The sequence below is a fragment of the Festucalex cinctus genome, chromosome 2, assembly GCF_051991245.1.
Source record: "Festucalex cinctus isolate MCC-2025b chromosome 2, RoL_Fcin_1.0, whole genome shotgun sequence".
In the NCBI taxonomy this organism is placed as follows: domain Eukaryota; kingdom Metazoa; phylum Chordata; class Actinopteri; order Syngnathiformes; family Syngnathidae; genus Festucalex; species Festucalex cinctus.
Genome location: NC_135412.1, coordinates 28,644,070 through 28,657,833, shown reverse-complemented (window position 1 = coordinate 28,657,833; position 13,764 = coordinate 28,644,070). Strand labels below are relative to the sequence as shown.

The 13,764-nt window shown below is 40.1% G+C and overlaps 2 protein-coding genes and 1 long non-coding RNA gene across 6 annotated transcripts; 2 read left to right on the top strand and 1 right to left on the bottom strand.

Moving 5' to 3' along the window:
- Window positions 1–516: 516 nt before the first annotated feature.
- On the top strand, window positions 517–4,384 carry LOC144014414 (uncharacterized). 2 transcript variants are annotated; one of them, XM_077514267.1, is made up of 3 exons: window positions 517–578; window positions 1,226–2,347; window positions 2,968–4,384. In XM_077514267.1, exons 2-3 carry the CDS (start codon window positions 1,228–1,230, stop codon window positions 3,330–3,332), a joined length of 1,485 nt encoding a protein of 494 aa, XP_077370393.1. In that variant the 5' UTR covers window positions 517–578; window positions 1,226–1,227; the 3' UTR covers window positions 3,333–4,384. The 2 variants fall into 2 exon arrangements, with proteins under 2 accessions (XP_077370393.1, XP_077370394.1); XM_077514268.1 differs by lacking the exon at window positions 517–578 and adding an exon at window positions 586–881.
- On the bottom strand, window positions 4,278–12,603 carry fbxo3 (F-box protein 3). Of its 3 annotated transcripts, XM_077514265.1 has the most exons (13): window positions 12,491–12,600; window positions 11,995–12,107; window positions 9,952–10,041; window positions 9,549–9,712; window positions 9,356–9,470; window positions 9,081–9,285; window positions 8,953–8,998; window positions 8,793–8,877; window positions 7,214–7,336; window positions 7,034–7,149; window positions 6,841–6,948; window positions 5,022–5,101; window positions 4,278–4,945 (listed from the first exon to the last, which is right to left on the bottom strand). In XM_077514265.1, the coding sequence occupies exons 1-13, from the start codon at window positions 12,596–12,598 to the stop codon at window positions 4,808–4,810; spliced, it is 1,491 nt and encodes a 496-aa protein (XP_077370391.1). In that variant the 5' UTR covers window positions 12,599–12,600; the 3' UTR covers window positions 4,278–4,807. The 3 variants fall into 3 exon arrangements, 2 of the variants coding, with proteins under 2 accessions (XP_077370391.1, XP_077370392.1); XM_077514266.1 differs by having other exon boundaries at window positions 11,995–12,601; XR_013282459.1 differs by lacking the exon at window positions 4,278–4,945 and having other exon boundaries at window positions 7,038–7,149; window positions 12,491–12,603.
- On the top strand, window positions 12,427–13,217 carry LOC144014415 (uncharacterized). Its single transcript, XR_013282460.1, has 2 exons — window positions 12,427–12,709; window positions 12,942–13,217. It is a non-coding gene; the product is annotated as an uncharacterized LOC144014415 (long non-coding RNA).
- The last annotated feature ends 547 nt before the right edge of the window (window positions 13,218–13,764 follow it).

The window sequence follows — 13,764 nt, the reverse complement described above, 5'->3', positions numbered from 1 at the left end:
TTTTGCGCTTTCATTGCCGAATGTTTTTTTTTTTTTTTTTTTTTACTATGAAATTCATTTGAAAAAGAATATATTTAGTTATTCTTTTGATTTATCTTGCTAAGTTTTATATTCATAAATGTAAATGTGTAAAGTCGAAACCTATTTTTTTTTTCTGTTTTTGAAAGAGATGGATGTATATTTACAGTCCATCTCTACTTCCAAAAATAAAAAGGCTGTCAAGACCTTGATTTTGTGTTCTCGTTTTGGTGTTTTTAATATTTATTAGTTTAAGACCCCTGGCATTTTTTCCCATTTTCCTTTACTGTTATTGGGGGATTGTTGTGTACTGTTTTAATGATTATTGTTTGCTTAATGTTTGCCATGTTTAGCTTTTGATTTCAACCTGTTAAATAAAGAAATTAAAAGAAAAAAAGTCACCACTGCCATGAGTGACTTCTCGCGATAGGTAACGAGAGCGCGCTAAGGAATTGAGTTGTGATTGGCCAAAGTCAAATCAAAGAGACGCTGCGATTGGTCAAGCTCAAAGTGTATCGACGTCACTCCAGTGCGTAGCTAAACAGCGCGTAGCTAAAGCGGTGAGTACGCATTATGTTTTGTGGAAAAATTACATTTCCATTCGTTTTGTGTAGATATTCTGCTATATGTACTGTCAAATCGATTGTCCAGCACAGCCGGTTGAAGTGAAGCCTAAAAACGTAGACGTAAAAGAACAAGCAAGCAAGTTTGCTGTTAGCCGCATCATGTTTTGGAAGGAAACTGCTGTAACCAAGCAAATAAGTGCATTACTTAATATTTACAGTGTGATAGATTAATAATGCAATAAACATGTTCTGCTTGAGACAACAAAGCGAGATTCGACCCGGAAGTAGACTTTAAAGGTAATTCTGCAATTATTCTTAATATTTGAGGGTCTTTTTTTCCTCCCCCTCTTTCCAAGTCTCATGTTTTTGGTGAGATACTGATAGAAGAATGAAACAAATAAGATTAAGCTGCTCACGCTTTCAGCCATATATATATATATATATATATATATATATATATATATATATATATACACATATAAGGAATGTAAATACAAACTATGAGATAATGTGGTTGCACAAGTGTGCACACCCTTTCATTACTGTGAATGGGGCTCTGTTTAGAATCAACCGATCACATTCAAACTCATGTGTAATAAATGCACAAACAGCTTTCTGTGTGTCTGTGTGCCACCATGCAGTCATGTCAGTCGTCAAACCGATCCGAGGGGATGCGGGCAGCGGCGTGGCCACCCACCTCCAGTGCCCCCTCTGCGGCAATTTCGCCAAAAGTCACGCCTTCCAGCTGTCCCACATCGCCTCGGCCCATCCCACCTACTTGGACGGCGTGGCCATGGGTCGCCTCGGCAACATCGTGATGTACCAGAGTGGCGCCCGGTTGTTCCACTGCGCCGAGTGCTTCTTCACCAGCCGCGACTTTAACAAACTGTACCAGCACATCATCTCCAAACACTGCTTGGACGAGACGACGGCGGCGGAAGGAGCCGGCGTGGAGGACAACGGGAGCGAAAAGTTGGAGAAGGAAGCAGACGAGAAAGTAAAGGAAATAGACGAGGACGTGAAGGAGGTGGATGAAGAAGTGAAAGAAGCAGTTGAGGAAATGATGGAAGTAAGCGAGGACGTGAAGGAAGTAAAGGAAGTACACGAGAATTTAAATGAACTAGACAAGGAATTAAAGGAACTGGACGAGGAATTAAAGGAACTAGACAAGGAATTAAAAGAACTAGATGAGGAAGTAAAGGAAGTTGATGAGGAATTAAAGGAAGTTGACGAGGAAGTAGATGGGGAAGTAAAGGAAGAAGACAAGGAATTAAAGGAAGTAGATGGGGAAGTAAAGGAAGAAGATGGGGACATAAATGAAATAGACAAGGATATGAAGGGCGCCAATGAGGAGGATGACGCAGCTCCGCAGAGCCCGAAGGAGGTGAAGGATGAAGACGCCACCTCCGAGATGATGATCAGCGACGTGGACAATTGCGTGTTAGTTTTCGACGGCGACATTTACCACTGCCTTATCTGCGGCTGGTGGAAAAACAAGCTGAAAGGTTCGGCCATTACCCACGTGGTGCGAAAACACAACATCCCCAGAGAGTTCGCCTCTCAGAGGATCAGGCAAGACGACCCCGCTTCAACCTCCACCTTTACGCCCAAACGCCTCCCGAGCAGTGGCGCCGACGAAGAGGACGACGATCCGCTCAGCGGCGACCTTCTGAAAGAGGAAATGGAGGCGACGGCCAAAGTGGTCCGCTTTTCTTCCAATCGCTACGTCTGCATCATATGCGGCTGGAAGAACAAAATGAAAGGTGAGGGCTCAGAGTGTGTACGTCATTTGTTGTTTTGATTTTCAAATGGGGGGGGGGGGGTATTTTATGGGTTTTTTTTTCCCCATTTTATTATACTGATTCATTTTAATACCTCAAGGGTCGATGCCTTTCCCTCAACAGTTGTCAGGAAGCAGACTAGCATCCCACCAACTAGTTGCCATTTTATGGGAACACAACTTGTCACTAGGAGTGTGACGATATATCGATATCCCGATAAATCATGATACTTTGTCTCCCGTTAGATTATCAATACGCCTAACGCAGGTATTGCGATATTTGTAGTTAATATACAGCCGCTATAACGGCTCCATTGTTCACTACTTATTGAGCAATTACTTGGCGGGCCACGAGGGGGCGGGCCTCATAAGAGTGGCGGGGAATTGTACGGAAGTCTTCAGGCGAAGAAGACTCAGGAGCTTACTTTTTATTGTGTAAGCATTAATCAGATTGTCGTGCATACGTTTCAATGAAAAATGTTTATATATACAATTTTAATGTTTTAAAACATTTTATTTTTCGACTTTTTGAAGCATACAATTTTTGAGGAATATTAATATTGATTTAATATATACCGGAACCTCGCTGTGTTTACCGTGCAGGTTTTACCATCAGTCACGTGGTGCGTAGCCACGACGTGCCGCGTCCGTACAGCTGCAAAGACTGCAAGTGCACGTTCTTCCTGCCCAGCCGGCTCAGGCAGCACATCCGAAGGAACCACCGGCCGGGACGCTACGCTTGCCCCTTCTGCTGCTTCAGGTCGCAATTCCTCTCCGGCTTCCGGAGGCACTGCAGCCGATGCACCGCCCGCGAGGAAGGAGAAGCGGGATTGTGCTTGGTGTTGGATGAGGAGGGGAGAGAGCCGGTGGTGGTCAAGGAGGAGACAAAGGAGACGAGAGCGGGGAGGAAAAGAGCGCGGAGGCTGATTGAAGAGGCCGAGGATGAAGACGAACTCATGTTTTTCTAACACGGGGATGAAAAAGTACTGTACATGCGGCCCGTTCCGTTCTTCCATCAAGCCCATACACTGTCTGAATGTATTTAATCATTTTGTATTTGCAATTGTTTGCGTTTGTCAAAGTAAAAAAAAGTTGGAAAAAAAAGTTTTTAATTACATGTGATTAGTCAATGATTGTTTTACAATATCGTAAAATAAGCAATTTATAGTGAAATTTCTGATTAATTAGAATTTATCCTAAAAATTATTTTTAATCATTAAAATTACTTTTTTTTTTCAAATTGAAAGTTGATTTGTATACTATGAAAAAAATATTGAAATCTACTCTTTAAACGTTCAGTCAATACAGTAATCAGAGCACAGTGTTAAAAAATTAACATTTAATGTCCATTTCCAAGTAAATGATTGATTTTTTTTTGTAAATAAAACATTTTTTTTGTGTATTTCTTGTACTAATTTATCCAATTACTAAATACTTGGTAATAGATCCTTAGACAATTTCAACATTTTTTCTTTTTTTAATGACACAGCCAATCTGTCCATTCATCCACTTTCGTACAAATCTTCATTACGGGCACGGGTGAGCTGGTTCTCCTCTAGCTGGACTTTGGGTGAGCGCTGTGCTAAGACCTGGACTGGTCACTTCCCAGTCATTGGGCACATATAGATGACCATTCAGACCTACGTCAAATTTTGAGAGCCCATGACTGTTACTGCATTCCTGTGGGAGGATTCCATATTACCGATGCACTTGCAAGCCAAGAAGTCTGGATTCAAACCTTGAACTTCAGAACTGAACTTTTAAAAATCAACTGTGAGCACTGATGTTTACTCACCAGTTCTTTTGTACTTTCATTTTCCTCCTTGTGATTGATGTCTGGAAATGAATGCGTCTTGCGAGTGTGTCAAGTCGGATCAAATATCGCCGGGCTGGCAGGAGTGTTGAAGTGAAGCAGCGATGAAGATATGATTTATTTTCACATTATCACAAACAAAAACCAAAGCCTGTAATCACATCAAAGCGATGTCACTTTACCATAGAAACTGCAAGAAATCTGCAATGATCTCACTGTTCTTCTCGCTAACAAAACTAAAAGCGACGACATGACCTTTTAAGCCACCACAGGAAGTGATCGAGTCCAATATTTGTTCTGCGACTTGAAACTAAAACCACACTGTTTACAATAACCCCAATCTGCAATAAAAGACTAATATCAAACTAAAGCCCTCCCCCTCTCCCCCCAAAAAATTAATATACCAGCTACAGAGGAATTCTGTTCTGGCTGCTGGCAGCCGAAGAGTTCATAAGTGAGGCCTCACCTCCAAATCCTTACAAAGCTAAACAAGCGCCGTTGTGTTGCGCAGACGAGACAAGTTGCGAGGCCACAACGTCCCAAATAGCTTCCCACCACCAATCAAAAAAAAAAAAAAAAAAGACCGACTGTCATCCGCCTGGTTTGCACGGCTTCGTCTCGCCGCAAACATCAGATGTGTCGGGGGCACCACGCTCCCTCCAGGGCAGCCATGTCGATTGCCCTCAGACGGTTATAGTTGTCTTGATCTCCGTCACCGCAGTTGCTCCCGTCGTGGCCGTTGATGTCTGACATGTAATCGCTGGAATCCTGAATCGAGGGAGGGGACCGACCACTTTTGTGAATGATCAATTTCCTGTCTCTGGGTCACTTCCTGTCAACTCACCGTCCGCAACGTGGGCTCTCGGAATGGCGGACACACCATCTGGAAGCGAGGAATTGCCACGTTGAACACTTCCTTGTTGTCTGAAAAAAGAAAGGAAAATACACAAACATAATAATAATAATCACTAATAAAAATAACGGACTCAACGGCAAGCACATAGAAGGGCTGTTGATCTAATCAAATAAAAAAAAATTAAAAAAACAGTAACGATAGCATTTTGATTGAACGTTAGCAAGTATGCTATTTGTGTGTAAACAAAAACATTCGGTAGTGTGAGAGAGCCTTTCAGTAGTGTGTATGAGAGCATTTCAGTCGCGTGTGTGAGTGAGATTGTTTCGGTTGTGTATGTGAAAAGAAGAAATGTGTGTTTCAGTAGTGTGACTGCTTCACTAGAATGAGTAGTGATGAGAGCGTTTCATTAGTATGAGTGGAAAAAAATGCATGAGAGTGTAAGAATTATGAGAGCATTTAAGTGCATGAACACTGTATGAGAGCATTTCTGTAGTTTTGTGAGTGTTTCAGTCGTGTGTGCTTGTCTGTGTCAGTAATTTGTTTCAGTATTAAGCATGAGAATATTTCAGTAGTGTTTGTGAGTGTGTGCTTGTTGGTGTGTTTTGTGAGAAAAACCTAATTAATTAGTGCGTGTGAGTGTTTCAGGTGCGTGAAGAAAAAAACATGTCTGAAAGTGTTTCAGTAGTGTGTGGGTGTGGGTGTGTGTGAGTAAAAAACAATTCATTGTGAGAGTGAGTCTTTCAGTTGTACATGTGAGAAAAGGAAATGTCATGTATGTTTCAGTAGTGTGAGCGTGCTTCACTAGTACTTTAGCGTATGAGAGCTATTAGATTAGTATGGGTGAAAAAAAAATGTATGAGAATGCGTCAGTAATGTGAGGGCGTGAGTCTTGTGAGAGCATTTTATTTGTGTGACTGTGAGAATGTTTAATTTGTGAGTGAAACCCAATTCATTAGTGCAAGTATTTCAGTAGTGTGAGAGTGTTCAGTAGTGTGTTTGTTAGTAAAAAACAATTAAATGTTTGAGTGAGAATGTTTCAGTTATGAATGTGAAAAAAAATAAATGTCGTGTGTTTCACTAGATGTGGGCGTATGAGAGCGTTTTAGTAGTGTGAGTGGGGAAAAAAATTACGAGTGCTTCAGTAACATGAGTGTGGGTGAGTACTGTGTGAGAGCATTTCAGTAGTTTGTGTGTGGGTGAAATACAATTCAGTAGTGTATTTCAGTATTACTCATGAGAAGGTTTTGAATGAATTGGGTGAGTGTTTAATTTGTGAGTGAAAACCAATTCATTAGTGCGAGTATTTCAGCAGTGTGTTAGACTGTTTCAGTTGTGTGAGGAAAAAACTAATGTGTTTCAGTAGTGTTCGTGTTTTATTTGTGTGAGTACAAAATAATGGTGTTCCAGTAGTCCATGTGAGCGAAACATGTATGAGAGTTTCCGTATATATATAGCATTTGAGCAGTGTGTGAGAGCATTTCTGTTTGTAAAACTGTTTCAGAAGTGTATATGACTTGGACATTTCAGTTGTAAGTGTGAGCCCAAAATACTGTGTGAGAGTGTTTTACGAGTGTGAGATAACATTTCATTCTGCGAGTGAAAACGTTTCAGCAGTGTGTATGAGAGCGTATCTGTTGCACATGTGCATATAAAGTTAATTTCAGTAGTGTGTGTGAGACATATAAGTAGTTCACATAAATGAACAATTTCAATCAGTCAAAAAAATGTGAACTCTGAGTGTTTTATTAACATGTGAGAGCATTTCAGTAGTGCATGTGAGAGGTACAACATCCTTGAAATTAGTTACCAAGTCTGTGGAAGGTGTAGTGTCCCTCCATGTACTCTGAAGGCGTGGAGAAGGTTGTGCAACTGGCATACTCGTGAACTTTTCCTGGCGTCATCACCGGGAACTCTCCTGCTCTCACACAAACGCGCACTTTATCGCTCATCTTATCCAATCAGTCAATCCGGTGGCGAGTCCTGCAAAACAAGCAGCGTACCGACCACGCCGGGGCCTTGCACCTCCTCCACGTTGCCGTCGGACGTGGTGATTTTCCAGTAGCGGCTGTCCAGCTGGCAGGCCACCTCGGGCGGCGCGCCGCTCGCCATCTCGATCCTGGACGGCACATTTGGCTCGTTAGCGGTGCCGAGGCCGGCGAACGGAAGCGGGTAAATGCTACCTGATGCGATAAGTGAAGAAAAAGTGCGGCGGGTGGACGGAGGACAGCTCGGGCAGGAAGGAAGTGGAAACGGAAACGGTGATATCCCCGGTGGTGGTCACGCAGCTTTTATCGTGCACGTACCTGCAGGAAGTGACATCACAATTGGGTGCTGGTGGTCTCCTAATTGAATTACAGTCAAGCCACACTACAGCATGGAGTTTTAAGTATCCGTCTTTTAGATTATATAGTTTTTTTTTTTATGTAAATCCAAGTTTTAATAAATAAATCTTAATAAAAAGAAGTATTACATTTAATTTAAATTTAATAAATAACTTTAAGAAACACATTTTAATATTTTTTTCATTTTTCCCCCCCAGCATCAACTTGTATCAACTTCCACATAAAGAATAAAAAAAAAATAAAAAATTCTTGCTCCTTTTGCAGTGCGTCTTTTGAACGCAATCCTTAACAGGATTGCTACAGCTACCTTGGAAACAATGCAATTACTCCTTTTAAAGTAACTAGTTACTACACTGAATTTAAAATTTGCTAAGTTAATTAAATTAAAGCTCAAGTTAATTAATTATACATTAAGAAGCAGATTTAAATAGTTATTTAAAAGCAAGAATCAATTGATAAAAATTTATATTTAATTACAATACTAATTAAATGGTTGATCAATTTATCATAAATAAAATTTAGCTATATATTTCTTAAAGTGGCTAATAAAAATTTGTTTTATTTATTTTTATTAAACATTTGTTTAGTTGATGAATTGTAAATAAGTTTTACTAAATACATATTTTAATTTAATAACTGTTTAATTCAATTTAATTAAAAGAAAATAAAGAATAAAAATAAGCTTGAATTATTTTACATTTCATTTCTTGTTAAATAATTGCAAGTTGATTATTCTAACTAACAAAACAAAAATACAATAATAAAATAAATCATTTTTTAATTAAATAATTGAATCATCGTACACACAAAAATAAAAAGAGAGCATTAATTATCCAGCCATTTTCCAAACCACTTCACCCACGAGGGTCACGGGCATGCTGGAGCCTATCCCAGCTCTCAATGGTCGAGAGGCAGGGTAACAGCCTGAACTGGTCGCCAACCAATCGCAGGGCACACAGACGCATAACCCTTCGCACCCAATTATTCAGATCAATTATTTCTTTGTTACTTTATAAATATTAATTAGACATGTATTAAACTTAAACGTTAAACACTTACACAAATGAACTGAATTGTACTTGGCCAGTAATTCTTGAACGTATCACTTGAGAGAATCTGTAGTCATAATACTCAAATGGTCTCACAGATTGCGTATCGCTGCATTCAACCACGTCCAAATGAGGGACAAAACTGTGCCTCCTCTCCTCTCTATTTGTGGCACATCTTAAATACAGAAGGTGCTGATAATAAATTTGGGGGAAAAAAGAATATCATATATCAAGTGTTTTGGGTTTAAGTATATTTATAGTCTGCAAAACCGTAATACAGGCAATTCAAAAGCTTTTTTGGGGAGTATTGGGGTCAATAATTTTTTGCTCAGACCGCAAAACCTGCAAATAAGCATGAAATCTTATACCTGAAGATCTGGTCTCGGATGATGGGGTACTCTCCCGTAACCACGTTGTTGACATAGGTGGTGAACCACTCCAAAAAGGAAGAACCTAAACACAAACATGTTTCTACATTTTTTACAAAACCCCATGTCAACATGTTAGCAAGCACAGCAATAAACCCACCTGTGATGAACATGTCTACAGCTGAGGGATCCTGAGCTGTCTGATCCTGGAAGAAAGAAAGTGAAAATCACGCAAGCATCAGTGAGGTGACACCCCCGGAGCGTTCTTCTGGCATGCCGTGTACAAACCGGGCAGGGGTAGAAGCTCTCAAACATGTGGCGGCCTTCCGTGTGCTCCAAGGCCATGTATTGGCTGAGGCCCGTGTGGAAGCAGAAGGTGAGCGGGAGGCAGCGTCTCATCCCCTTCCTCTGCTGGAACCCCCCCGCCGCCGTTTCCACGTCCAGCAACACCTCCGAGCGATAGTGATTGGACAGCGACATGCTACCCATCAGCCTGCACGTGGATGCAAATGCATGAGGACACGCATGCGGAGACACGCACAGACAGGCGCCGACATACTGACCCAGGGATGACGAGCATCTGGCCATTGTGGATGCGGTACGAGCATCGATAGTCGTCCGGTAGGCGGCAGCCGATCTGAGCCTCGATGCTGGCCAGCTCGGCCTCCGTAGTGCCTTCTGGACACCCAAATGGACGGAAACCAAACATTAGGAAACAAGACAAGAGGCTGCGATGAGATCCTCTCGTGACATCACCTTTAAGGGACGCGATCATGCGTGGACATCTTTGCCGCAGGAAACTGGTGAGCTGTTCCCAGGCTCTCTTCAGCACAGAGTAGTGCTGGATGTAGCGGCCCAGGTCCGCGTAGTACTCCTTGAAGACTGTGAACCACGACTGGCCACTATGCAGCCGCTCGTCACTAAACATCAAAGCAAAATTAAACAACAGCAGCTTGTTCAGTATCAAGAAAAGTAAATCACAGAAAGAGGAAAAAACATTTGAAAAAATGAAAACTTGTTTTGACTGTCACATGCATTTCTTTTGTCCTTGTAGGATGCAGGGGAAAAAAAGTAACTTTAAAGTGAATTTTTGTGGAAAATAAATTGAGATTTCATTTAAAGGCGGCATCGCCCAGTCATACAACCATGAGTGACTTACTCTGTGATCAGCCAGTGTTTAGAGCACAACGACCTCCACAAAGGATTGTGTTTGGACAACTCATTCAGCCTCCTATTGGTGGAACTGACGCTGCAAACCAAGCATATACACAAACACATTCATTATAAATTAAATACAATTGCATTTGTTTCAATAGGAGGCAGTGGTATATAAATATTGACATCATGGTTAATTTGTACTTCAGCAATATTTTCAGATATCTGTACTTTGTTTGCTTCCGAATACAGGACTGTCTCAGAAAATTAGAATATTGTGATAAAGTCCTTTATTTTCTGTAATGCAATTTAAAAAAACAAAAATGTCACACATTCTGGATTCATTACAAACCAACTGAAATATTGCAAGCCTTTTATTATTTTAAAATTTCTGATTATGGCTTACAGCTTAAACAAAACTCAAATATATCTCAAAATATTAGAATATCATGAAAAAGTATACTAGTAGACTATTCAACTAATCACTTGAATCGTCTAATTAACTTGAATAACCTGCAAGTGTTTCCAAGTGACTCCAGAATGTATGACTTTTTTTTTTTTATTGCATTACAGAAAATAAAGGACTTTATCACAATATTCTAATGTTCTGAGACAGTTCTGTATAGCTGCAGTGTCGAATATTTTTAGAATCAAGTGTTCTTTCGATTATTACTAATTAGACACAAATTGATGCTACATTATTAAACAACCATACCAACACACAATACAATAAGTGCAAATAAGGTGTCGGTATTATTTTTGCCCATGCTCACATTCTACATTGCAGTATCTCTTTGAGTGTATGTGGCTTGAAAAGGTAGAGCCTGGCCTGATGAGTGACAAGTGCATCAGCAAATAAGAGTGGAGAGTTGGCTGTTGTCGGCTCAGGTTAGGCTGGCTGTTAAGTGGCTACCTTTTAGCCTAGGGGTGTTAAAAAAAAAATCGATTCGGCGATATATCGTGATACTACATCGCGCGATTCTCGAATCGATTCAATAATCGGCAGAATCAAATTTTTTTTTTTTTTTTTTTAAGGATTCACACCTTGAGCATGGAAGAATGTTATATGAACGGAACATTAAGCCTTAATATTTTATTTTAATGCTGTTCAAACATGAAACAGATTACAACCTCTATAAGACTGAAATTTCAGATAAATAAATAATACATTTTCATATAAATCTTACACTCTACAAGCTTACTGATTAGTATTTTCTAAATTTGAATGAAAAAAATCGCAACAATTGACTTATAAATTCGTATCGGGATTAATCGGTATCGAATCGAATAGTGACCTGTGAATCGTGATACGAATCGAATTGTCAGGTACTAGGCAATTCACACCCCTATTTTAGCCAGTCTGCGTGTTTACTGACTGGCCGTCAGTTGTGGGACATGGAAGATTGTATATGATTCTCACGTGGATTCTTTGTTTAATAAAGTAATTTAAAGCACACCGATTGTTGTGAATATCCTTGACCACTTTCAGGGACATTTGATTCTAACAAGCGGTAGTAGGCTATATCAAATTAGCTCGAGTCTGTGTAAACATGTTTTGTTGTGTGCAGTTAGCTACATTTGGCTACCGTCTTTTCTAGATTGGGAAAAGAAAGGCATTCCCCATCATTGTTGTCAACTCCAAAAAATGCACTCGATTTTGTATACCACTTCTCCTAAAATCTGATTTTGGTCAGCACTTTCTTACTCCAGGTGAAACGTTTATATAAGCATCTATTTCAACACAAATAGTGTATACTTTCGTAAGCTCTTGATAGGTAGCTATAATGTAGGTGGCTAAAGTAATCAAACTCAATGTTCGCCCTTTATTTTTAACTAACTTTACAACATTTAGCACTTTGTCGTCTGTTCCGTGTCTACTGTTCCAACTATTGTCGTTGTTGTTTCAATTACTTGGCTAGCAAAATGCTAACTGTTGTTGTTAGCCGTCTTAGCGCCATGCAGCCACTTTACTTGTTTTCGGCAACAAACGTCACAGACGAGTCGTATGTGCGGGAGCACTAAGAACGGTTCGGTATCACATACTTACTGGATCAAGTCTCTAAAGTCAAGGAAGGACAATATGTGCAGCAACGGGTCCGAAGGGAGCAACTCCATCCGAAACTCTGTCGCCATTGTTGACAAGCTTTGACTTCTTCTCCTCTACTGTCAGAAACAACTGTTTTCAAACGAATTTAAAAGTATGATGTCGCCCCCATCTGGACGATGGAAACACCTACAAAAACAAACAAGGCGACAGACGTGTCTGCCGTCTGGAGCTTATGATGGCAGGTGGTGAAAGCAGGGTTCACCATCCATTAGAAAAGATAATCCGCTTGTTAGAGAGCATCAATTTCCCTTCGGTTCCAAGATAACAGTTGTCAGCACAAGAAGGGGGGGTAACATTTTAAAAAAATATTATTATTTTTTTTTCCCCTGCTATTGATTTTTTTTTTTGTGTGGTCTTTTTGGAATCTTTTTTTTTAACGTGTTTTTTTCTGTCATTAAAAAATATTCTGAAAAATAGAAAAAGAAAAAATATTGACCTGCATGATGTTTTTTAAACCAAGCGTTAGCAAAGTGTTAGCTTGTAGCGAGTAGTGACGGGAGTCGGAGGCAGAGTGTTGAAGTCCGGTGTTCTGACAAACCAGCATACCCGTCGAAGTAGCATACCTCACACATCTGCGCACGCGCTACGCATGCGCAGTAGGCAATTACATCATCACGCTGTCGAACTCGTCGGAGCAGCATACCTCGACTGACAAGTAAGTAAAAGTATGCAATAACTGATTATTTAGAACTGCATTTTACTTCGTTTTGTAATTATTTTATATAGTGAAAGTATTTTATTCAGAGAGTAAGTTTTGTTCTGCAGTTAGCGTCGTGGATCACTGTGCGTTATTATTATGGCACAGTGGCAGTTACATGCTTGTACTACACTTATTCAAAAACCATTTTGGGGCTTCACTCATGTGTGTTTTTTCTTCTTATTTTAAGGTGCAATGTGAATTCTGTCTGCGGTGGACACATGCTGAATGTGCAGAATAACGTTTTTAAGTGTAAAAAAAAATGCAACTTAAATTGCTGACTTGCTCCAGCCATCGTAGTTTGGAATCTTTTGAGACGTAGGTTGTGTAGTTTTTGTCACTTGATGTTTTTGTACTTTTAGCAAACTGGCAACGTGTATTGTAGTTTGTACATAAAATGTGTTTCATCGTCCTGCATCGGTTTTCATTTTGAATTCAACAATAAAGCTCATTTTTTTCGAGTCTTCTCAAATGTTTCTTTCAAAATTAAGCAATGGTGTTCCAACTGGCAAATTCTATCACAGCCTGCAAAATCTGCTCAATTAAATCTAGACAATTTTCTGTCATGTAGACAACTATCATACATAATGGGTATCGCTGGAGCCAATATTTTGTTGTTTGATTAGAATGTTGCCTTTTACACTAATTAGAAATGACAATTGTGTCACCTAGTGGGCAGTTCGTGTGCAAGTCATTATAATGTGCATTCAGCCTCAGTTTGGTGAGGAAACTGTCATCCGCGCCTGCATATGGTTTTCGTTTGATTTATTGACAACAGTTTGTTTTGATATATAAAAATGTTTTCGTATGACGACCCTGTGCACATAATAGCCTACACCTGAACGCAGCAGTCAGCAAAATGAACACAACGGAATGAGACGCGAAGACTTAAATCATCTAAAAATACAGAAATTCATGCAAATCGTTTGTGGGAGCGCGTTGGCATATTGTCCTCTGAAGTTTTAATGCGCAGAAACACCAGAACAGTCCCGCGCGCCAACTTGCAGGAACAA